Source organism: Natator depressus, chromosome 1, assembly GCF_965152275.1.
Source record: "Natator depressus isolate rNatDep1 chromosome 1, rNatDep2.hap1, whole genome shotgun sequence".
NCBI lineage: Eukaryota > Metazoa > Chordata > Testudines > Cheloniidae > Natator > Natator depressus.
In genome coordinates, this window is record NC_134234.1 from 215,689,278 (window position 1) to 215,714,343 (window position 25,066).

General features: G+C 50.2%; 1 protein-coding gene across 2 annotated transcripts in view; it reads left to right on the forward strand.

Annotated features, from left to right (window-relative positions):
• Positions 1-3,497: 3,497 nt before the first annotated feature.
• Positions 3,498-25,066, forward strand: part of ITFG2 (integrin alpha FG-GAP repeat containing 2) — a 37,480-nt gene continuing 15,911 nt past the window's right edge. For both annotated transcript variants that reach the window (XM_074935518.1, XM_074935526.1), the window contains exons 1-12: positions 3,498-3,679; positions 7,341-7,436; positions 7,937-7,978; positions 9,130-9,307; positions 9,676-9,815; positions 10,475-10,623; positions 12,449-12,543; positions 17,493-17,546; positions 21,829-21,920; positions 23,420-23,537; positions 24,268-24,441; positions 24,608-24,751. In XM_074935518.1, the coding sequence (XP_074791619.1) occupies positions 3,569-3,679; positions 7,341-7,436; positions 7,937-7,978; positions 9,130-9,307; positions 9,676-9,815; positions 10,475-10,623; positions 12,449-12,543; positions 17,493-17,546; positions 21,829-21,920; positions 23,420-23,537; positions 24,268-24,441; positions 24,608-24,751 (1,393 nt within the window). In that variant the 5' untranslated portion in view covers positions 3,498-3,568. The remainder of the gene's footprint in view (positions 3,680-7,340; positions 7,437-7,936; positions 7,979-9,129; positions 9,308-9,675; positions 9,816-10,474; positions 10,624-12,448; positions 12,544-17,492; positions 17,547-21,828; positions 21,921-23,419; positions 23,538-24,267; positions 24,442-24,607; positions 24,752-25,066) is intronic.

The window sequence follows — 25,066 nt, forward strand, 5'->3', positions numbered from 1 at the left end:
GTGCACAGGTCTACGAAAGAACTTGATTCTCCCAGCCTCCCCAAACTATACCAAGCCTTCCCAGTCATGCAGCTGCATCTTAGCCATGGTAGTTTTAATGAATGCCTGTATTATACAGTGTTCACTACATTCACTATTATAAAAGATTTGCTCTCTCCAGCCACTAATTGCAAGGGGAAGAAATGAATTTCTCACTGTATCTAGAAATACTGGGAGTCCGGTTTGAAATCAGTGCCCTCAGCTTCTGCACATGGCATCTCTATTCATGGGAGCATTGTCAACAAACTCAGCTTCTGATGCACCTAGCTGGGCCTGCATAAATACCCTTCACTGATGCATAGGTTTTAAAGGGACAGCAGCAGTGGTTAAAGTTAGACCATTAGAAATATGCAGGATTTTTAAATCTTAAGCATAAGCTGTTGAGAAGAAAGTAGCAAAATGACTCCTGTTAACTGCTCCACAGGGAAGCCCTTATGTGTAGTACCCCCCTCCCAACTGTGAAGTGTGCTTCCTGGCTGCAGGCATGGAATGTAGCACGGTTCTAAATTTATCTGCAGTTGGTTGTCCTGCTACCCTGAGTGAAACCAAGGGGAAGCACTTTCCTTTTGTAGCTACACAGTAGGGGGAGAGGAGTAGGCGGGTTCACTCTGAGGGCAGAGTTCTTGCAAAACCACACATTGGATGTCTTAAGTGGAATGTCCACTTAGGCAGAACAGAATATTGGAGCAGACATCCTTCATTTAGATACAGGATGGGGATCTTTGCCTTGAGGGGAGAAGGTAGGTATAAATGCCCCTTTGTCCTTCCATTGGAGAAAGGGTGAGAGGGGGAGGAGTAGAATGAGGTGGAGAAAGGAACAGCCCAGAATGAATTTCAATGAGGAAAGGAAAAAAATCTCACACACTCAGTTGAGCCAATATGTACATTATGACTTTCATCAAAATGCATGTACAGTAGAATGTCAGAGTTACGAACACCTTTGGAATAGAGGATGTTTGTAACTGAAATGTTCATAACTGAACAAAATGTTGTTCCTTCAAAAGTTTACAACTGAACATTGATTTATTACAGCTTTGAAACTTTACTATGCAGAAGAAAAATGCTGCTTTAATCATCTTAATGTAAATGAGACAAGCACAAAAAGTTTCTGTATCTTGTCAAAAAAAAGTTAAACATTTCCTTTATTTTTTTAGTCGTTTACATTTAACACAGTGCTGTACAGTATTTATTTATTTTGGTCTCTGCTGTTTGATTGCATACTTCCGGTTCCAAATGAGGTGTGGTGCTCACCGGTCAGTTCGTAATTCTGGTGTTCGTAACTCTAAGGTTCTACTGTAACTGCCTTTCCTCCTGAATTTGACCCACTTTACAGACATTGGGCCTGATTCTGATCTCACTTATACCCTGTAACACCACTGATTTCAATGTAGTTACTCCTGATTTACTCTAGTGTAAATCGGAGAAGAATCAGACTGTATGTGCACAAGACCCATTTCCTTTTGTACTGCAGTGCAGCTGCCTCTTGAGTGGAATGTTAGAAACACTATATGACAGTTTAGGACAAGCTATGAAGAACAGTCTCCCAACTGAAGTTATGAGGGGGAATTTCAAGGAAGTAGAATATAATTGGAGTTAGAATTTGGCTAAGAAACCAGAACAAACATCGCTGATCTGATGGAAAAAACAATTGGGTCTTATAGTGTCTGTTCCGGTTAAGATGTATTCTGTTTTCCTGAGACAGCCCCAAGATGTCAGGAAGAATAAAACCAGAAAATGAAGCTACTGAATAGGGATTTTTTTTATTATTTTTTGTTTTTAAGAACAGAGTTTGCATAGTCCATCAGGAGAGTGCCCTCTTTGCTGCCTGGTGCCCATTGGAGATATATGACCGTCTTCTCCTCCCACTTACTATTCTGTAATTCCATTGACTTCAGTGACGCTAACTCCTCCTTGCTTGCAGCAGTGGGAGTAAGAGAACTGGGCCCACAGTGTCCCTACCCCTTGGAAGGTTTTGAATATTGACACACTTAATGGTTGAATGACTGGTTTGAGGGAAGAATTGCTCTGTTGGCCTTGTGTGATGCGCCACAAGCATAAAGACAGCTCAGAAGAGAATTTCTGGTTGTATGTCATTAGCCTTCCTCACCAAAGACACCTATAGGTATCGTCAGTTTAAAGGTGGAGAGACAGGTCAAGGTCATCCAGCCAGTCAATGGTCTTGGGCCTCAGGGTTTGTTTCCCCACCTGTAAAATATGAACACTGCCTGGATTAGAGTCAGAGTTTCTGGACCTGCAAGCACCTCCACAGAGCTGATTAAGTAACAAATTCAGCATGAGAAGTTTTACATAGGATCCATAGCCCAAAATGGGAACAGAGTTCTACCATCTTTTATAATATTACTTGTATATTGCTTTTCGTTTGTACCACTACACATGCTCAAAGAAGTTGCTTGCGCCACAGGACAATGCAGATGGAGATTTCAGTCATCTGCACTGTAGTGACTGCAGCACAACAACTCATAAGCATCTTAATGGTAGACCTCAATGTGCTTTAAAAAGGAATGTAAGTATCCTTCCCATTTTATAGTTGGGGATGAGACCTGTGATTTGCCCATGGTCATGCCGCAAATTAGAGAGCTGGGAATTTTAATTTCCTGCTTTCTAGTCCAGTGTTCCAACATACAATGCTTTCTGTGAGTAGCCTTATGGAGTACTACATGCCAGAAGCTGGAGTCACCAGGATCTCATCTTTATATTGAAGTGAAGCTGGGCTCCGACAAGTGTCAAAAATGGCATCACGGGGCTCCATGATTTGTGGGTCTCGGTGACTCCAGAGCCAATGGGTTCAGTTTACAAGTAAGAAGAGACATATATTTAACTGCGAGCCTGTCAGATTCAGCCTGGGATCTGAGTTTGAGCGAGGCTCTTCCCTTCTCATTCTCCCCCCCCCCCCCCCCATTGTTGATGCCCTCAGCGAGTCCCTAAACCCTGGTATCACCAAGCCCCGCTCTTCAAAACTTACGAGTCGAGCCCCCACAAGCTGAGACTGGCTCTCAAATCATGAGATTTTTTAAAACTTAACAGCCGATGGGGTTGCTGCACCCTGGCTTCTGCACCACCAATGGCGAGGCGCCAAGCTCCTCTCCACAGCCAGCACTGGTTTTCCAGGGAGAGCCGGGAGCTGCCCCGGATCTCCTGACTCCAGGCGCTGGGGCTTTACGCAGACCCCTGTGACAGCCAGGCTCAGGCTGTGGGCCCCACCCCTGCGCTCAAAGGGCAGGTGGGGCTGGAGAGGTGACCCCCACCCCTTGGCCTGGGGGCGGGGGGAGAAGGGAGGACAGCTCGGCCCCCGCCCTCCCCTGGCTGCGGGACTCCAAGAGCCTGGCTCTGCTCCCCCGCCCGGCCACAGGCTGGAATTGAGTCTTTCAGGGACCGGCCCGTCACGTGATTACCCCTCGCTTTCTCCCCCACCCTCGGTGCGCTTTTTGAGCCCGTGGAGCCTCCGTAGCACCCCCGTGGTCATAGAGAGCCGGAGCGCCGGCCCGCCCAAGAGAGAGAGACCATCTCTATGGTCGCCGGGGAGATGCGGTCGGTCAGTTATGTGCAGCGGGTGGCGCTCGACTTCAGCGGGAGCCTCTTCCCCCACGCCATATGCCTGGGAGACGCCGATAACGATACGGTACCAAGAGGCGTCGGGGCTTGGAGTCTAAGGGGGAGAGGGTGGTGTACAGGGCGCATGCGCGGGAGGGTCGGGCGAGCGCGCGAACAGCTGTGGGAACCGGTCGTAGGAGTGGGCGGGGTCTGGCTCGGTATTTGCATAAGGGGTTCTGCCCGCGGAGGCCGCGTGGTGCGCCCCCTGGTGCCGCCCTTCGCTGGGCACCCTCCCTGCGCTGCGCTGCTCGGTGCTGCCTTCCCTCTGCTGCCCTCCCCCGGCGCCCTCCTTGCGCTGCCTTCCCCTGGCACTGCCCCTGGGTGCTTGGTGCTGACTTCCCCCGGCACCCTCTCTGCACTGCCCTCCCCCTGGCATCTGCTGACTGTGAGAGCTGACACCCTCTTGGAATGAGTGGGGCTGCACTGATTTACACAATTCACATCTGGACCATTATTTCCACACCTTTAAGGGTTAGAGCTGAGTTCTGGAGTACAAGGTGGCAGCCTCAACACAAATCCTGTGCCGCCCCAGTTTGACCGGAGTCAGACCGCAGCAATGCAAACCCTTGGTCTGGTCACAGGAACGCCATTCAAACACTCCTGTTCCTTTCATCTAATATGGAGCAAACAAACCCCACTGCAGTGGGGTACTTTGGTCAGCTGCCTGAGTGAAATTTGTGACCACCAGCCTTGATTATTACAACTCCTATTCAGGAACAAAGCCACTGACCCTGAAAACACTCACTTCGTACAAAATGCAGGAGCTTATCCACTTAGCAACACAGGTCATCGTGAACATGTAATTTGTTTCCCTACTTAAACACAAACTATCTGTTCTAATCAAAACTATAGAAGGCAGCGGCTTCATTTGGCAACGAATAGTCACTGCCCTCTGTGACGGGTTGGATCACAGAAACCCCCTTGGGACTGCCACCTGATGTGCCAAGACTACATCTGCTCCTGTTTTCCTGTCCTGTCAGCTTAGGACTTCAGTGCCCTGCCTGGTTTGAGCCAGACCCGCTAGCTTGCTGCAAACCCAGACCCAGGTCTGAACCAAACCCCTAACAGCTGTAGGCTTAACTGAAAGCAATTTGAGAAGAGTTCTTGCCTTTAACACTCAGATGCCCAACTCCCAATGGGGTCCAAACCCCAAATACATCCGTTTTACCCCGTATAAAGCTTATACAGGGTAAACTCATAAATTGTTTGCCCTCTATAACACTGATAGAGAGGTATGCACAACTGTTTGCCCCCCCTCCAGGTATTAATACATACTCTGGGTTAATTAATAAGTAAAAAGTGATCTTATTAAATACAGAAAGTAGGATTTAAGTGGTTCCAAGTAGTAACAGACAGAACAAAGTGAATTACCAAGCAAAATAAAATAAAACACACAAATCTATGTCTAATCAAACTGAATACAGATAAAACCTCACCAGTTCCAGTAAGCTCTCTTTTACAGACTAGTCTCCTTCTAGTCTGGGTCCAGCAATTACTCACAACCCCTGTAGTTACTGTCCTTTGTTCCAGTTTCTTTCAGGTATCCTTGGGGGTGGAGAGGCTCTCTCTTTAGCCAGCTGAAGACAAAATGGAGGGGTCTCCCAGGGGTTTAAATAGACTTTATCTTGTGGGTAGAGACCCCCTCCTCTCTCCTATGCAAAATGGAGTTTTGGAGTCACCTGGGCAAGTCACATGTCCATGCATGACTGAGTTCCTTACCAGCCAAGCCACATTCCTGGGAAAGCCCAGATGTGGATTGGCGTCTCCAAGTTCATTGTTGGCTTAAGGGCTTCTTGATTGGGCACTTACTGAGAATAGTCTTTTCTCAGGAAGCTGACCAACTGCTTCACTAAAACCTACTCAGAATCAAACAAGTACACAGCCAATATTCATAACTTCGAATACAAAAATGATACATGCATACAAATAGGATTAATAGATTCAGTAGATCATAACCTTTGCAGAGATATGTTACATGGCATATGTAGCATAAAACACATTCTAGTTATGTCATATAAACATTCATAAGTATATTTTCATAAAACCTTATGGGGGGCACCGTCAGACCCTTTCTAAGCAATAGTTATATTTTGCTTGTGGAAATTATACTGAGCAAATTCCTAGCATAATGCAATACACATAACTGGAAGGGGCCAGGAGAGCTTGTAGGGAATGGCGAGCCCCAGGAGATATTTTTGAAATCCCTGCCACTTGGTGTATTCTAGTCCATTCCAAAGGCATAAGTATTATTTGTTTATATTACAGTAGTGCTGATAGGCCCCAACTGAGATAAGAGCTCCTTGGTGCTGAGTGTTGTACATGAGAAAGAGACAGTTCCTGTCTCAAAGAGCTTACACTCTAAACAGAGAGCGGGAGGGTAAGCTGAGGCACAAAGCAACAAAGTGACTTGCACAAGGTTACACAGTACATCAGTTGTAGAACCCCGCTCTTCTGAGTCCCACTCCAGTACACTGGACAAATGTTTTATAAAGCATTTTTAACAGCCCCAAGGATGTAATCTCTGATGGGGCTTGTCAGGGTTCCCTCCCCACTCTGAACTCTGGGGTACCGATGTGAGGACCAGTATGAAAGACCCCCTAAGGTTATTTCTACCAGCTTAAGTTAAAACTTCCCCAAGGCACAAATCCCTTATTGTCCTTGGACGGTATTCGCTGCCACCACCAAGTGAGTTAGACAAAGATTCAAGGAAAAGAACCACTTGGAGTTCCTGTTCCCCAAAGTATTCCCCCGAAGCCCCTTCACCCCTTTTCCTGGGGAGGCTTGAGAATAATATCCTCACCAGTTGGTACAGGTGAGCACAGACCAAATCCCTGTTTTTTTAGACTCTAAAACCAATCAGATTCTTTAAAAAAAAAAAACAGACCTTTATTATAAAGAAAAAAAAGTAAAAGAAGCACCTCTGTAAAATCAGGATGGAAGGTAATTTTACAGGGTAATCAGATTCAAAACACAGAGGATTCCCCTCTAGTCAAAACTTTAAAGTTACAAAAAACAGGGATAAACTGCCCTCTAAGCATAGGGAAAATTCACAAGCTAAAACAAAAGATACTCTAACGCATTTCCTTGCTATTACTTACTATTCCTGTAATTTAGATGTATCATTCAGTAGGAGCTGGATTACTTGCTTGGGCTCTCTCTTTGTCTCCCAAGAAAACACACACAGAGCACAAAAACAAAGCCCCCCCAGATTTGAAAGTGTCTTCTTTCCCCATTGGTCCTTCTGGTCAGGTGCCAACTAGGTTAATTGAACTGATTAACCCCTTACAGGTAAGGGGATTCTGCACCTCTGGCCAAGAGGGATTTTATATTACTGCATACATAAAGGTTGTTACCCTTCCCTTTATATTTATGACAGGGCTGATTTAACAATGTCCAGGGAGGGGCAGGGAAATCTTCCCTGGTAGTTGAATTTGAATAAGGGGCTCCAGAGAACCCCCTTAACCACTACACTATCCGGTGGAATAAAATGTCTTTTATCTTTTGTCTCTACTGCTGCTGCTCTTCCCTCCTTCTCCTGTTATCTCTGGTCTCCCCTTTTCTCTCTTCTTTTCCATTTTCTGCTTCCTGCTTTGCAGCTTTACATCTGAATTCTGGTTTCTTTTTTCCTCCTGGGGATGATGAGGGTGGGTATGAATTTCCCATCATTAACATTCTTCCCTTTTCTCCAGCTGAACGAGCTAGTGGTGGGGGACACCAACGGGAAACTCTGCGTGTACAAGAATGACGATAGCAAGCCCTGGGCCATGCGCTCCTGCCAAGGAATGGTCTGTTGGGGCAGAATTTGCCACTCCTCTGTGTTCTTTGGAGCCTGTGCTGTTTGTTTGCCTGGAATGCCGTGTGGGAATGGAAAGCCTTCAGAGAAGAAGGCATCAGGGCTGGTCCTGAGGCCCTGCACAATTGCATCAGAGACCCTGCTCCCCGCCCCAGTCCTGGGCTCTCACACTCTGGGCAAGCAGTGCTGTCCAAAGTGCTGAACAGCCACTCGAGAGAAAGTTCTTGTTCCCTCCCCCATCCTTGTCCTTTCCCCTGTGTGCTGAGGGTTTTGCCCCCAAGCTCTGCGTGGGAAGGCCAGGTTCTGCCATTGGGCCTGGCCTCACTCCTTTGCCTGAAGGAGTGAGGTTAGACAGGTCCTCAGCCAGAGGGATGCTGACTTTGAGGAAGATCCTGAGGGCTGAAGGATCACTAGTGCAGGCTTAGCCCAAAGTATTGATGTATGTTTTCTTTGCTCCTTCCTGGTTTCTGAAGTCCCTCTCTTTTCTTGCAGCTCACCTGCGTTGGTGTTGGGGACGTGTGCAACAGAGGAAAGGTGAGGGCATTTGGCTCCCCCCCTCCACCCCTGCCGCAGCAGTGCTCACACTGGAGGAGGGAGATTGGCCTTTGACATGTGCAGTTGTTTGGGGTTACGGCACGTTTTAAGTGCGGAGGAGAGTCCCCCAGGTTCTTTCGCCATACAGCTCTTCCTGGGTTCTGAGAGAGCTAGCGCTGCTACTGAACATTGTCCCTCAATTAATGTCCTGTATGAGCCACAGACCGGCCTGACGAGTAAGCAAACCAACACCTTACTAGGGAAGTGACCTGCCAGTGACTAGTGCATCTAACCTGTATGGGCATGTTTGACCCTGGAGTGTCCCACCCGATCCTCATGGGTACTACTTGACTGTGCTGGGCCCTGTGGTGCAGCTGTTGCCTGCCTGCCATTCACTTGTGTGCACTTAAACTGGCCATTGCAAAGACTGAGATGCAGAGCAGCCCAAGCGCCATTGCAGACTCCAGTCCGTGTAATAAGACAGCTCTTGCTGGGCCATTATCTGGGAGAATTAAACCCGGACCTCTGGATCCCATCATCTAAACTCACGTTCCATGGCTTAAGTACTATAGCAGCCTCATGAACCATTATACACTAGAGAGAGAGAGTGTCACACTATGTGAGTGTGATAAATAGGAAGGGACTGTGACAGTTGAAGACTTAGGCCTGGTCTGCACTAAAAAGTTAGGTCGACCCAGCTGTGTTGCTTACGGGTGTGAAAAATTCAACCCCCTGAGCGTTGTTGTTAAGTTGACCTAAATCTTGGGGAGGTAGATTACCTACACCAATGGGAGAAGCCCTCCTGCCAGCTTAGGTAGCATACACTAGGTGCTCTAGCGGTGCCACTGCTCTAGCGTTTCAAGTGCAGGCAAGCCCTTGGTCTGGCAAAGGTGACCAAGACGGTTGGATGCTGTGGCTCTGCTGCACTGCTCTGTACTTTCCAGACATCTCTCTGTGAGTGCGAACTGGCTCTGGTGCAGTAGCCCCTGCACTGACCACACCTAGCCAATCACTAACAATTGGCCCTGCAGACAGAGCTCGCAGTGTAGTCACAGTTCATCTTGATGGCCCTGCCCTTGCCCCCATGGGGGACTGTTGCAGGCAATCTCACCACCTCGTCTATTGATTCAAGGACTCCCCTCTCCTTTCAGAATCTGGTTGTTGCCGTGAGTGCCGAGGGCTGGTTTCATCTGTTTGACCTGACTCCTCCACCCTCAAAGCATCCAGATGCGTCTGGCCACCATGAACCCCCACCGGCAGATGAGCAGAAGCCGGTGTTCAAGCAGCACATTCCTGCCAACACCAAGGTCATGCTGATCAACGACATTGGTGAGTACCTGGGATAGAAGGGGGCAGAGCAGGAGCTCAAGCACATGGCGATGGTAAGAGTAGAACAAGTGCATGGGGCTCAGCAGGGCAGTGCATGTACCAGGACATGAGGGAAGCAGGAACCCAACCCATCTTAGCCCTAGAAGAGAGGAGAGAAGATTTTGGGGTGCTGCAGTTCATGAGCTATTGGGGAGCTAGGAGGTCTGAGATTTTTCTAAGGTGCCCTTCACTGTGGTATCTGAGCCCTAAGGATCTTTGGGATCATGGTACAGCGGACGCTTGTGTGGCTCTGTGCTAAGTGTGCCTGCAGGCAGTGGGACTATGATGCCTTGATGGAAGCCATTGTTGTCTCCCTGTGTCCCCTGCAGATGGAGATGGGAAGTTCGAGCTGGTGGTGGGTTACACGGACCGTGTGGTGCGAGCCTTCCGCTGGGAGGACCTGTCTGAGAGCTCCGACCACATCTCCGGCCAGCTGGTGCTGCTGAAGAAGTGGCTGCTGGAGGGGCAGGTAGGAAGCAGAGTGCCCAAGATGGAGGTATGTTGAGTATGGACTTCAGGAGCTAGGTCTCCCAAAGGGCAGAGCCCTCCAAAGGAAGAGGAGCCAAGCCCCAGTCTTCTGAACAAAAGATCAGCAATGGGTGCGTCAGGAGTGAATTTCCCCCCAGGGTTTGTGCGGTGTGTGCAGGGCAGCTGACAGGTGCAGGTGATTGGGTGTCCAGTCACCTGCTTTAACCTTGTTCTGCTCTCCCTGAATCTAAGGTTGCCAACCCTCCAGGATTGTTCTGGAGTCTTTAATTAAAGATTATGTCATGTGATGAAACCTCCAGGAATAGAGCCAACCAAAACTGGCAACCCACTATGGTGTTTCCATTCTCTTTTGGGGAAAAAGGATTGTGTCCCCCAACATGGGGCTGGACACGTCATCTCCTTTGTTGAACTCGGTTCAATGCCTGTCGACTTTCTGGCAGAAACCTGCTTTTCCAGAGAGCCTGTTGCCTTGGGGGTGATGGGGGCATTCGCTGGATGCTGCCAAAGTATTGATTGGGGACACTCTCTCTCTCTCTCACACTCACGCACACACACACACTCCCTCCCTCTCTCCCTCCCTTTGGGAAGTGTACAGTCCTTCCACTCACAATCCTGCTTACTGTTCCTGGGCTGGTGCAGGTGGACAGCCTCTCTGTGAACCCGGGCCCTGATGGTGCCCCCGAGATGATGGTGTCCCAGCCGGGCTGTGGCTATGCTATCCTGCTCTGCACCTGGAAGCCGGACCAGCAGCCCCTAGCAGAGGGAGGAGACAGCTCTGCAACCAGCAGGTGGGCATTAGGATCCAATGGGACAGACACAGAGGTGCAGTTTTACAGACCTGCCACAAGGAGGCATGGTTGCACCACATCCAGATTGCTGATTACACTCTGTCTGCCCCCTTTACTTTGCATCCTCCTTCACTGCCTGCCCTCCTACTCCTACCCCTGTTCTGGGAGCATCCACGTGCTGTAAGCCCACCTATCTTCACCCCCAAAACCCTGGTGCTTGAGTGCTCCCTGCTTTGCTCTGCCATGGACTGAACACTCTGGCTCCACTCCCTGCATCATGCGTTTGCATGCAGGGCAAGGAGGTGCCATTGGGGTGTTGAGGAAATGGTTTGCAAGATCCAAAAGTAGTTGGGGAAGCTTGGGCCCTGAGTTGACGGAAGTGGATGAAAGCCAAGTGAATGCCAAGATAAGGGGAGGGAGGCTCATTGGGGGCCTGATCAGTGGGAGGGGGAGCCAGTAGGAAGCCCAGTCAGCCCTCTGAATCTACAGCCCCAAGGTGGGACTTTTCTCTTGTGGTTTTTATTGTTGTTGTCCATGCTCCCAGAGGTGTCAAAAGGAAGCTTTATAAACTGAATCCTGGGAGTTAAACAGAAAAACCCCATTCGTTCATCCAGTCTGTCTCCCTGGGACCAGGGCAGGCTTGTTCCCTCCAGAACCTTCTTGTGTCCTACCTAGCCAATTTCCCAAGTGAATAAAAGGCAGCCTTATAATATTATCATTTCCCTGCTGTTCTGGGCCTCAGGCCTAGTCCCTGCCTGTGGCACACAATAGTCTAGTCTCCTGACGGCTGAAAGACTTTGGCCTCATTTCGATTGTTAGGTTTAGAGTGCAGATGCTGGGTGGTGTTGGTGGCCCGGGATACACAGGAGGTCAGACGAGATGAACTGGTGGTCTCTTCTGACCTTAAACTCTCTGACTCTATAGCGGGGGTGACTCTCAGGATCTTTCCTTTCCTTGTCTGAAAACTGGTATTCCCTTGGCTTTTCTGCTATCTCTCAGCACCTTCTCAGGTGTCTGATTTTTTCCGCCAATATCATAGAATCATAGAAGATTAGGGTTGGAAGAGACCTCAGGAGGTCATCTAGTCCCACCCCCTGCTCAAAGCAGGACCAATCCCCAACTAAATCATCCCAGCCAGGGCTTTGTCAAGACGGGCCTTAAAAACCTCTAAGGATGGAGATTCCGCCACCTCCCGAGGTAACCCATTCCAGTGCTTTCCTAATATCCAACCTAGACCTCCCCCACTGCAACTTGAGACCATTGCTCCTTGTTCTGTCATCTGCCACCACTGAGAACAGCCGAGCTCCATCCTCTTTGGAACCCCCCATCAGATAGTTGAAAGCTGCTATCAAATCCCCCCTCACTCTTTTCTTCTGCAGACTAAATAACCCCAATTCCGTCAGCTTCTCCTCGTAAGTCATGTACCCCAGCCCCCTAATCATTTTCATTGCCTTCCGCTGAACTCTCTCCAGTTTATCCAATATAACTCTGAATGGTTCAGAAAGGCTCTTAGCTAATTCCTTCCCTCCCCATGATGCACGTATGCACTCAGATTTGCCACATAGGCCCTTCCCATGTATTTATCAGCAAATAAATAAGTCAGGCAGTTGAAAACCCTGTGCTTTCTTAGTGACTGAAACATCCCCCCGATGGACTGATCTCCCCTGCCCGTCGGCCCTGCTGGGACAGGAGGCAGTTCCCAGAAATCAGTGTGTGTAAAAATTCCTGCCCTAGGATTCAAGGTCAGTGACTAGGGAGCCGCTCCGGGATTCTCTCTGGCTGGAATCCCTAACCCTTTCCCCTCTTATCTCTCCCTTCTCCCTAGGGAGGCCCCAGTTCGGGACGTTATCCTTCACCAGACGTCTGGCAGGATTCATAACAAGAACGTTTCCACTCATCTAATTGGCAGCATTGGCCGAGGTAAGAGGCAGAGGCAGAGCCTGCAGCAGTGCACAGGGCTGAGACCATAGACTTCCAGCTATTGATTCTGTTGGATTCTGTTAGAGGATGGGGATGTCACATAACTAAATAAATAAATCCAGGAGCAAATCAGATTCCTGGAGGTGAATACCTAGCAGGTGGCCACAAAATTGGAGAGAAGCCTGGTCCACACTAGCCAGCTCCCAAATTACAGACTGGCCCCAGGACGTTACGATAGCTGAACAGTTTGCATTAGACCAGGGGTGGGCAAACTATGGCCCGTGGGCTGGATCCGACCCACCAGCTGTTTTAATCTGGTCCTTGAGCTCCCACTGCGGAGCGGGGTCTGGGGCTTGCTCTGCTTCGGCGCTCCAGATGGGGAGCAGGGTTGGAGGCCATTCCACGTGGCTCCTAGAAGCGGCGGCATGGCCCCGCTCTGGCTCCTACGCATAGGGGCAGCCAGGGGGCTCCACTCTGCATGTTGCCCCTGCCCCAAGTGCCACCCCCGCAGCTCCCATTAGCCAGGAACCACAGCCAATGGGAGCTGCAGGGGTGGTGCCTGTGGACAGGGCAGCGTGCAGAGCCACCTGGCTGCATCTCCTCATAGGAGCCAGAGAAGGGACATGCCACTGCTTCCAGGAGCCGCCTGAGGTAAGTACCTCTTGGAGCGTGCACCCCTGAGCCTCTCCCCACGCCCAAACCCCCTGCCCCAGCCCTGATCCCCCTCCTGCCCTCTGAATCCCTCGATCCCAGCCCGGCACACCCGCCTACACCCCAAACTCCTAATTCACAGCCCCACCCTAGAGCCCACACCCCCAGCCAGAGCCCTCAGCCCCCCCTGCACCCCACTCCCCAGCCTGGAGCCCCCTCCTGCACCCTGAACTCCTCATTTCTTGTGCCACCCCAGAGCCCGCATCCCCATCCAGAGCCCTCACCCCCTCCCGAACCGCAACCCCAATTTTGTGAGCATTCGTGGCCCGCCATACAATTTCTATTCCCAGATGTGGCCCTTGGGGCAAAAAGTTTGCCCACCCCTGCATTAGACTCTTCTGTAGCCCCCATGCCCTGCCCTATGCAGCTTCCTCCACTGGAGCCGCTCCCATCTCCCACCCTGTATAGCTTACTCCCATGCTAACATCGTCCTTGATCCCTGCTTTTGTGCAGCTGTGGCTCGTGCTCCCTGCTGCTCAGCCTGTGCCACCCTCGTGCCTTCACGTCAGCAGCTTCAATCCTGTCCACTGAGTCTGTTCATCTGCCACCCTCATTCTGCCGCACACATTCCCTCCTAGCAGCCCCTGTCCTACATCTCTGCCCAGCTGTAGCCCACTTTTCCCTTACCCTGCGCAGCCCCAGTCCCATCCTGGGCAGTGTCCATGCTCCAGTCCTTGCGCAGTTGCACCTCCCATTTTGGTCTGTGTAGCCACCGTGTCCAACCCCTGGACAGCTGCAGGCTCCTCTTACCCCCTTCTGTATAACCATCTCTCACACACAGCCACCGGTTCTCCTCTAGCTGCATGCACCTTCCTGCGCGCTCTGTGGGTTGGTCCTTGGCTCCCTCTCCTAGACTCCAGCCTAGCAGAGCTGCTGTAGACTCCCTCCTTCATGGGGGCCGTGCTCGAGGAGGCATGAATTGTCAGGGCAAGTCACATTCTCTTTTTCTCTACTGCTGCGCTTGCCCTGTGCGGGAGGGAGAGGGTTAACCCCAACCATGCTGTCTGAGGAAGGTGTGGGGTGCTTTGCGGAGCTGGAGCAGTGAAGGGTGCCTGCATCCTCAGCATCAAACCCTCCCTGATCTCAGCACACAGGGCTCCCCTTCGGCCTGTCACGTTTTCAGCATCTCAAATACTGCTCCAAGTACTGGGAGCACCAGGACGTGAAATCAGTTATTTCACTGCATGCAAAGCCCTGGACCTCGTACTGATTGGTGGAACCTGCTGGCAAAGGGAGACGTGCAGAACAAGGGGAGACAAGTTTCAGAGTAACAGCCGTGTTAGTCTGTATTCGCAAAAAGAAAATGAGTACTTGTGGCACCTTAGAGACTAACCAATTTATTTGAGCATAAGCTTTCGTGAGCTACAGCTCACTTCAGGGGAGACAAGGATCCCTGGTGTCAGAGCAGTGCCAACTGCTAAGGGCTAAGGACCTACATTTTGTAAAGGGGCTTCAGGAAGTGGTTTCTGTCAGTACACATCTCGGCGTCCAGCCCTACCTGGCTTTCAGTATCACTTTACAAACCCTGATGTGACTGTACATGAGAATGTTGCTTACCTGACATGAGCTGTTACCCAAAAGAGAGTCCTGTCTCCCTGCTGGGGTGTGTGTGTAGTTAGCTGACACCCCCCTGCTGGCCAGCAAAGGTGCTGCAGTTCAGTGTCCCAGTCTCCCACAGTGAAGCTGTGTTCCTGCATAGTTACCTGGTGGCTGAGGGAAGGGGGAAGCTACATATCAGCATGTAATCTGTGCAGTCCCCCAGTCAACTGGACCCTGCTTATCCTGTCACTGTCTTTTCAATGACAACTTGGTTTTTGGATATAAGCACTAGACACCCAGACAAAACAGCATTGTGCCAGGCTGGGAGAACCACAAAGCAGCGCTGTCTAGAAGCAGAGAGCTGGGTGCACCAAAGTTGCTCCTTGTGTAGGCAGCTGCTCCTCTGTAAAGTGGGCGTTAAACCTCAATCACTAGGCAATTGCGCACCCTTCTAAGGTGATTCTCCCCATGCGCACAGTAGGTGCTTAGCAGTTACACCGGTTGGATCTGTAAGACAAGATGTGAGCTGCAGAAGGAAGGTGGCTGAGTCAAAATGGGCATCCTTAGCAAACTGCCCTGCACTTCCTCTCCAGCTGGGTGGCTGGGTAAAGATAGTGTAAGTGGCTGGTGTGATCCCAACAACAGAGCTGGTCTCCAAGGGAACATCTACATAGCAAAAAAATCCCACGGGAGCGCAGCTTAGAGCCCAGGTCAGCTGACTCGGGCTCACGCTATGGGGTAAAAATAGATGGTTTCAGAGCCAAGCTCCATCCCGAGACCGAACATCTACACATTTATTTTTAGCCCCGTAGTGCAAACCCTGCAAGCCCGAGTCCGTTGATCCAGGCTCTGAGACTTGCTCCTGCAGATCTTTTTTCGCTGAGTAGATGTATCCCAAGGGACCCCACTCAGTTACAGTATTTAACAGTGCCAGTCTCCATGGCTGCCCCTCTGCTAGATTCCCTGGAGAGACATATGCCCCTTTCATGCCGCCCTCCTGGCATTGCCTTTTAAAAATAAAAGCATTGCCCGGCCTGCAGACGATGGGAATGGTGCTGTGTTTGCCTTTGTGTATCATGGCACTCAGTTACATGGGCACAGTATGTGAAAGTCACTGAGTAGCTGTGTCCAACCAGCCAATCAGCTGGTAAAGTGGGGCTCCCAAGCATCCAGCCAGTGCTTGTCAGGAGGGAGCAAGGCTGCTTTGCAGAGTGTTGCCCTAGTGCAGACTTGGGGGGAACTTGGCAGTGGCGTGGGACTGAGAGCTTTTCCGGAGAGACAGCTTTCCTCTGCAGATTTGCTCGTTTGCCTTTGGGAGTGCTTTGTGCTCACTTTCCCATACAGCCAGCTGATCCTGTTCCACCTTGTGGCCTTCCCCACGTGCCCCCAGCCGCAGCACCAGGCTGCATTCAAGGGCAAGGACAGAGGGGAGGGGAGGTATATTTGCAAGGCCTCTCCTGCTCCCCAGCAGAGCTGCTGCCTGCACTTGTGCATTTCTGGAGAATCAAGGGAGTGTAAAAGAGGCGATTAAACCACAGGCACCCATGGACCTGTAGCTGCAGCTCACATTACATGGGGAATCCTAGGATCAGTGAGCGAAACCAGCCAGTCCCACTCCCACTTACATGTAAACTAGCTGTTTAAAATTCATTGCTTTGTAATAGCCAGGGATGCCCTACAAGGGAAGGAAAGAAATAAAGAAAATAGGATAGTAACAAGATGGTGAAAGTGTGGTAAATAACCATTATGCAAAGTTTGAAGGCTGGGCAGAAATGTCTCCTAACATCTCAGGCTAGATACCTTCAGTCCCTCCTGCAACACCAGTGCTATTCCACCTCCTAGTCTCTGTCCAAAGTCTGCCACATGTGTGGGTTGGTGATGGTATTGTGGAGCAACATTCAATAGTCCTGATTTACACAGCGTCAGTGAGAGCAGAGTCAGACTCACTGTTGTTAGCTTGATGCAGGCCCTTTAACTCAGGGGCAATCTCCAGCTCAAGTTGTTAAGTCACAATTCTGGGGAGAAGTGGGGAGACAGTCAAGCGGGGCTCTTTGGGCCCTGACCACCCTCAGCCTCCCCTCTGTGGGCTTTGGGTAGCAACTCCAGCTGAAGGGGGTGGACCATGTTAAAAGGTTCCTCTTGAAACTGCCGCTGTCACAGAGCCCTTGAGAGGGAGACAGGCCAGGAGGGAAGGTCTCCCTCCTTGGTGGGGGGAGTAGGGGGAGAAGAGATGCCAATCCAGGCTTCTCTGGGCCTTGTGATTAGTGGCTAGGAGTGGGCAGGACTGTGTGTAATAGCAGATCAAAATACTGGCCAAGCCCAGGGAGAGGAATCAGAAAGGGGGGGTGCAAAAGGCCAGAAACTGCAACAAGGACCCTCAGCTTGGGAGGGTAGATTCACTGAACCCCTGCCTTTCCCCTTCCCCCTCTGTGTTGTTTTCAGCTGGTCCTCCCCCTCCAAAGAGTCAGAGGAGATTGTACCACAGTGACCCATCCCTCCAGGAGAGCAGGGGAAGCAGATTCCTCTAGCTTGTCACACCCTGCCTGACCACAGCCCTGGTGCTCCATATAGAGGGGGAGAAGGCGATCGGGATGATGGGCCGACGGTGAGAGATTAGGGAGGCTACAGCCAAATGTCGCTGCTGAGATCTGGGCTAGACAGCAGCATGAACGACATGTGCTTCTGTTCTGTGTCTGCAGGCTGCACTAAAGCGGATGCTGGCTCGGGCCTCTTTGCCCTCTGCACTCTGGACGGTAAGCCCCACTGCTGCCCTTGGATCAAGGGAAGAGGAAAGAAGGGATTGCCAGGGTGTAGCAGAGGCCAGGGCTGCCCGGGGGGGGAAAGTAGGGCAATTTGCCCCAGGCCCTGAGCCCCGCAGACGGGCGGGGGCAATTTCGGCAGCAATTCGGCGGCAGATCTTTCAGTTCCTCTCTTCCTCGTTGGGGGCACTTCAGCGGCAGCTCAATTGCTCTGCTTCAGTCTTCTGTGGCAATTTGGCGGCTGGTCCTCCTGTCCTCTTCTTTTTTGGTTTTTTTTTTTTTTTTTTCCCTTCGCCGCTTGGGGCAGTAAAACTAGCTTTTTTTTGTGGAAGGGGCCCCGGAAATTGCTTTGCCCCAGCCCCCCTGAATCCTCTGGGCAGCACTGGCTGAGGCCTGTTACCACTCCAGAGCAGAAGCATGGGGGTAGTTCTAAGGGCACACCGGAGGCTCAGTGCTACTGGATTTGGGATGGGATAGAATCAGGCCTCTGAAGTACCCTTAGAGCAGTGATACTCAGACTGAGCCTCAGGAGCCGCAAGTGGCTCATGTGTCTCCTGTATGATTTAATTATTAACCAATCAGGATGCTTTTATGATGTTATTAACCAATTAAGTTATCAACTTGCGCTAAGTTATTAACTTATTTGCTGTGAGAATAATATACGCTAAATATTTCCCCGTCATACCATTCAAATACGAAAAGTCCTATAGTAAGTGATACAATGAATTCACATTACTGTGGCTGTTTTGGGTAATGTTGATCACTACTTTGGCTCCTGAACCACTGAGGTCTGAGTAGCACTGCCTTCGAGACATGCAGGAGGATTTGGCCGTCGAGGTTGTTGCGCTGGCATTATTCCTTGTCCTCATCTCAAATACATGCTTTCATGTGAGTATGTTATGGGGAGAGGGCAAAAGGTCCCCACCCCTCCCTGCACAGGCCTTTGCTCTTGTGCCCACAGGAGCTGAGAGAAGAGGCATCACCAGAGAGCCAAGCCCTGATTCAGCCAGGTGTGTGAGCACAAGGCCAACTCTAAGCACGTGAGCAGTCCCATTGAAGCTAGGCATGTGCTCCAGTTTCTTGCTGAATCAAGGCCTTGCTCCAGGGGTTTGTTCTCTACAGGGAAACGGAAATGTTTTTTCTCAATGAATTATTCCTAGCAGTCGTCTGCACTTCGCTAGTGGGCGCCTTGCGTCCATGGATTTCAAAGCACCTTATAAAGATTAATTGCTGAAGCCACGCAAAGCTGCCGAGGGAGGGAAGTATTAAATCCACTTCACAAATAGACAAACTGCGCTCTGGAGAGGGCAGGTGACTTGCCTAAAATCAAACAGCAGGTTCTTAGGAGAGGTGGGATTAAGAACCCAGATATCCCCTGACTCCCAATCCACTGCTCTAACACTCCCTGTGTGAGACGCCAATCATTAACAGAATTTAATGGTCAGGGTCACCAATGTTGTTAGATGTTCGGCTGCATGTGTGTGTTTTCCCTGTGTGCTGTCCCAGCCCTGCACAGACAGCTGGCGCAGCAGACCTCGAGCGAACTGCTCAATGACCACAAGATCCGTTAAGGTACGAAGGCACCCAGCCAGGTTTATTGTCGATGAAGCACAGTAATAGCACCTGGCAGACTCTATGAGGATACTAAAACATGTATGCCCATGACAGTGGATGCAGCTCAGTCAGTGGCGGGACTTTCCACTGCCCCCTAGGCTGGCCAAAGACGCTCCTTTTGAGACGCCATTTTATATATCCATATAAACAAGTTACATATTGCCCCTTTAAAATAGTTAGTTGATACCCTCTGACGTAGCCGGTTACCAACCATCACCTTATACATTTCTATTTATTACACTGTTATCCTGACCTTATATTTAGGAGGGGTCAATGTATTCCTGTTATTTTGGGGGAATGTTTTTGTACCATCATTAATATTGGTACCACTTTTTTGGACTGCGTTTCATGAGCACTCTGTGTCTAGCACTATTTAGGAATGTTTTTACAATAGCCGCCCTGTTCTGGCCAGGTTCTGTGAGCTTGCAAGCAGGCAGCGCCTGTCATTTGCTGACAGCCTGACTTCTGCTAACTTTGCTTTAAGTCAGCAAAGCTTGCCCACTACTTTAGCTCAGGCCTCATACCAGGCCTCTCATACACGGGCTTATATTTTAGGCTCTCTTCTACTACATTGGCAAACTTCCAAGTCCATTTGCACACTAAGCTGAAATGCCATACAAATAATGCCATCTCTGGAAAAGAGCAGGGAGGCATGTTCCTGACACTCTTTGCGGTGGTTGGGTTGCTGCCAAAAGCAGCAAGGTAAATGAAGTTGTGGCAGAGGCAGTGGTGTGTAGTGGACTGAGCATGGGCCTGGGAGCCAGGTTTCCCTTGTCATGTCCCCTGTGATAAAGAAGAGACAGGATTCAGGTGTGATAAATAGAAAGGGAGGGGATTCTGTGTTGAAGCTTTTGGATACAGACAGGATCCTGTGATTCTCACTGGCTCTTTAGGCAGTTCACCAGTCTGGGAGCTAAAGTCACCATGCAGGGTCTCCCTAAATCCTGGCCGAGCCCAGCAGTCATGGAAGAGACATGCTGACTATGCTATGGTCCTGAGTTCTAATCCTGGCTTTACTTCTGACTTGTGTGGCCTTGGGCAACTCCCTTAACCTCCCTCAGACTCAGTGTCCCTCTCTGTAAAATGGGGCTAATGATACTTACTGACTCCACAGGGTGTTGTGAGAATTAATTAGTGTTTATTCCATGCTTTGTCTCACAGACACACCTCCTCTGTGAGTCACAATCTCCTAGCAACGTCCCTGTGCCAGCTACAGCAATTGCTGACATGGGAGAGAAATGTTAGGAAAGTATCAAGTGTGTTTTAGCGTCTCTTAATGTAATTTGGCAGCTGGGAACATAAAGGAGAGGCAGCTCCATGTGATCAGCCAGCTCTCTGCAGTCCCCAGCTAGAGCTCCCCAGATCCCCAGGGATCCATGGGTCACAGCTGGAGAACCTCTGGCATAAGCAGTGTCTGATTTGAGATGTTAGGGCTCATTGTGTATCTGTATCTTATTCTGAGAAAGCATTTTAGTCCATTTCCCGGCTGTCTCAGAATTCAATCCAATTATCAGAGCTGCTGCCATTTTTCCTCTGAATCTCCAGCTACTGCTGACAAGCTAATGGGTCATCATCGTTTCCGGAGATGAGAGACAGCACTTTGTGTGTCAACCATAGCCTGCGCTACAGGGCTGCCTGTCCCTGGGAATTTGTAGATGGAAGCCTCTGGATGGGGCCCAGCACGTTGCTGGGGGACACTATAGTTCCCAGTGATATTCTCACAGGGTTAGGCTCTGCTGCATATCATAGGGATAGGGGATTTTGGCACGTCACCTTGCTTTGCTCTGAAGTCTGCTCAGCTATAAACAGAGTAAGCCTGTAGTTCTTGAGGTGGCCTGGGCATATTCAAACGTCCTCCTCCCCAGGGTCAGAGCATGTTTGACTCAAATACTGAAAAGTATCCCTGGCAGCACAGCCCCCTCACTGCCCCCTCCCGCCCATTCCTTGCAGATCCAAGGTGCTAAATCCATGGTACGCCCACATCTTGAATACTGCGTACAGATGTGGTCTTCTCATCTCAAAAAAGATATACTGGCATTAGAAAAGGTTCAGAAAAGGGCAACTAAAATGAATAGGGGTTTGGAATGAGTGCCATATGAGGAGAGATTAAAGAGGCTAGGACTTTTCAGCTTGGAAAAGAGGAGACTAAGGGGGGATATGATAGCGGCATATAAAATCATGAGTGGTGTGGAGAAAGCGAATAAGGAAAAGTTATTTACTTGTTCCCACAATATAAGAACTAGGGGTCACCAAATGAACTTAATGGGCAGCAGGTTTAAAACACATAAAAGGAAGTTCTTCACACAGCGCACAGTCAACCTGTGGAGCTCCTTGCCTGAGGAAGTTGTGAAGGCTAGGACTATAACAGGGTTTAAAAGGGAACTGGATAAATTCATGGAGGTTAAGTCCATTAATGGCTATTAGCCAGGATGGGTAAAGAATGGTGTCCCTAGCCTCTGTTTGTCAGAGCGTGAAGATGGATGGCAAGAGAGAGATCACTTGATCATTACCTGTTAGGGTCACTCCATCTGTGGCACCTGGCATTGGCCACTGTCGGCAGACAGGATACTGGGCTGGATGGACCTTTGATCTGACCCAGTATGACCATTCTTATGTTCTCATGTGGTTAGATGTTGTCTAAGCGTCTCCTTCTCCCCTTCAGGAACGTTGAAGCTCATGGAGGGGGCGGATAAGCTGCTGTGGTCTGTGCAGGTCGATCACCAGCTCTTTGCTCTGGAAAAACTGGATGTTACTGTGAGTGTAAATGTGAACAGAGCAAAGACCAGAGCTGAGAGAGGGTGACTGGGGGTGGAGACACTGAAAAGCCTCTTTGCCACCTCCCGCACAGAAGAGAGAGCAGGGCATCCTGGGATTGTCCCATGTTCACATGGAAAGCCCAAGAAAATGGAGCCTGTACCACATGCACTGTAGTCACTCAGCTAAGGAGCTGGGCTCTGACCCAGAGGGCCCAGTATTACACTGTATAGTCTTTCCTCTTCCTTCCTTGCTGCCTGTCCTGTTCTCTGAGTTGAATGATTTTGCTCCTTCTTGTTAGACGGAATAAGGAATGGGATGGAGAATAATATTATAATGCCAGTGTATCAATCAGTGGTGTAGTCTGCTGTGGATATTGTGTGCAATACTTTTCACCCCATCTCCAGGAGGAGGGTGCAGAACTAGAGGGGGTTCAGAGAAAGGTGATGAGAGCAATCAAGGGCCTGGGGAAACTCTCCTATGAAGACAGGTTTAAAAGATTGAGATTGTTACCTTGGCAGATAAGAGGGGACATGCTGAAAGTATATAAAATAATGAATGGCCTAGAGAACGTAGATCTGTTGTGTCTGTCTCATAACACAACAGGGGGGACATTCTATTAAATTAAAATATGGGAAATTCCAAACTGAGAAAAGGAAGCACTTTTTTCACACCATGAGTAATTAGACTGTGGAACTCACTGGCACATGAAGTTGTTCAAGCCAAGAACTTAACAGAATTCCAAAAGCAATTGGACATTTATGTGGCTCTCAAGAGCATCCAGAGTTATAATTAATGATGCCACACATTTGGAAGGAATATTAAACCTTGTGCCTCAGGGCTTAAAGTGTTAGACACCAGAATAAGACCTGTATGGGGCAGGTTTCCTCCAGCATTCTTGCACCTTCTCCTGCAGCACCTGGTGCTGGCTATTGTTAGAGTCGGGCCACTGGGCTAGATGGATCTTGAGTCTGATGCAGTATAGTAATTCCTATGTTCCTGTTCTTTGGAAACCCTCAAAAGCCTGACTCTTCCTTCACAGCGGGAGGTTCAGACTGAGATGCTTGTAGGCGAATAAGGCAGCTGGGAAGTGTTTGAAGCTCTTGTGGGGGAAGGAGGAGGAAGCAGTCACTAGTAGGGGGTCAGGATGCTTGTCAAGGATTGAGGTGGGGAGAATGAGGGGTTGAGAGGACACAGGACGGGGGAGGAAGTGACTGGCGCCATCTATAGTTTGTTTTGTAGGGTAGACTGAACCTAGAGAGGCCACTGGCACAAGGAGAGCCCAGATGCCTTTTCCCTGAGAACAGATTATCGGTATCCCTTATCAGGAGGCTATCCAGCTGTGTGCTGGGATGCTGCATTGAACACAGGTTATATCAGAGGGGAGGAATGGATGCTGCTTGCTGTGGGCTGCTGGGATTCCTGTGTATCTCTCTAGATGGCTGATGCTTGTGCTAATCAAAGCTCTCCCCACTCCCCTACCTGTCTGACTCCGGCAGGGCAACGGGCACGAGGAGGTGGTTGCCTGCGCCTGGGATGGCCAGACGTACATCATCGACCACAATCGGACTGTGGCCAGATTCCAAGTGGACGAGAACGTTAGCGCGTTCTGTGCCGGTGAGTGGCCTGCCTGGCGCCTGCATCTGAGACGCGCAGGCCTGGCTGCGACCTGAGCTGCTGAGTGCGCTCCATGAACGATGTCACTGCTGCGCTGGGAGAGGCAGAAGCCCCTTGATTCTATATCCTGCCCTGCTGGGTGGGTGACTGTGTGGGGAGCCCAGCTGATCTCTTCTTCATATTGCTCTGGGGAAGAGGCCTGGTGAGAGGGAGGGATGCTAGGAGACCCATCCCTGAAGAAGCACAGGTTTCCTGCCGCCCTGTGCCACTTTTACCTCCTGCTGACCCCCCGTGGGTGCTGTGTCCCCTGCAGTCAGCTGGTGAGGCCCTGTCCCATCAGGGTTTTTTCATTGGTTTTCTCTGTTCTCCCCCAAAAGGCACATCTGCCCACAGCTGGATTGCTCAGGCACTTGCTGCACAGCCAGCCTCCTCCTGCCACCATGTGACTAAGGGTCCATCAGGGAAATTCTGCACACCAGAGTCCATGTCTCTCAGTGCAGTGCAGCTCACCAGTGCACTAGCTGGTAGCCAGAGACTTTCTACCCCATCTTAGATCAGTAGCACAGTTGGGCACAGGGGGAAGAGTTAGGCTACTCCATTGTGTTTGCCTTACCCCATCCTGTGCCTTCTGATCTCCCATGGCCTCCCCCTTACTTGTCTGCCCAAGTTACCTCTTCATTTCCTCTGCTCTTCACTAACTGCTGGTGGCTCCCTCCCTGGCTTTCCCCAGGCCTCTATGCATGCAAAGGAGGCCACAACAGCCCCTGCCTGGTTTACGTCAGTTTCAACCAGAAGATCTACATCTACTGGGATGTGCAGCTGGAGAGAATGGAATCCACCAACCTGCTGAAGATACTAGAGACCAACCCAGAATTCAGGGACCTTCTGCAGCAGCTGGGCGTGGGTGAGCATTGCGCAGTCTACAGACGTGCAGTGAGAAGGGGGATGGGACGGTGGGATAATGGGAGGATCTGTACGTGGTGGTAATAGCTGGGGCTCCTAGGTACCTTACTGGGGCTAAAACGCTTCTCACTGGTGGTAATACTGCTCTTTCTCTGCCTCACTCACAGAGGGAGATGATGTCTCGGCTGTCAAAGATCTGATTCACAAGACCCTGTACTTCCCAGAAAAGCAGCCACAGAACAGCCCTTGCCAACATCGGGGCCCTGCTGGAGCAGACTCCTCCAGTCACCCCACCAGTGCCCAAGACTTGTGTACGTAATAGCACCTCTTCTCACAGTAGTGACCCTTCTTTAGGTGTTGGCTACAGTCAGTCATTCATGTTGCACCAAGCTCAGTCTGTATCCGGGATCAATGAGATCCTTCCCTCCTTGTCAGTCTAGGCTTCCAGCAAGCTAGCAGCAGCAGACAAGCCACTGTGTTAGAATTAGCCTTCAGGTCAGGGCTGAGGTAAGGTGAGCGCTCGGATGCTGGTTTTATCATTGAGGGGTGGTGAGTTCGTTGCCCCTTTAGTTGAAGCAATGAGGGTCCAGTTCCTTCTGTTCTCTGTGGTGCCACCATTAGAATTA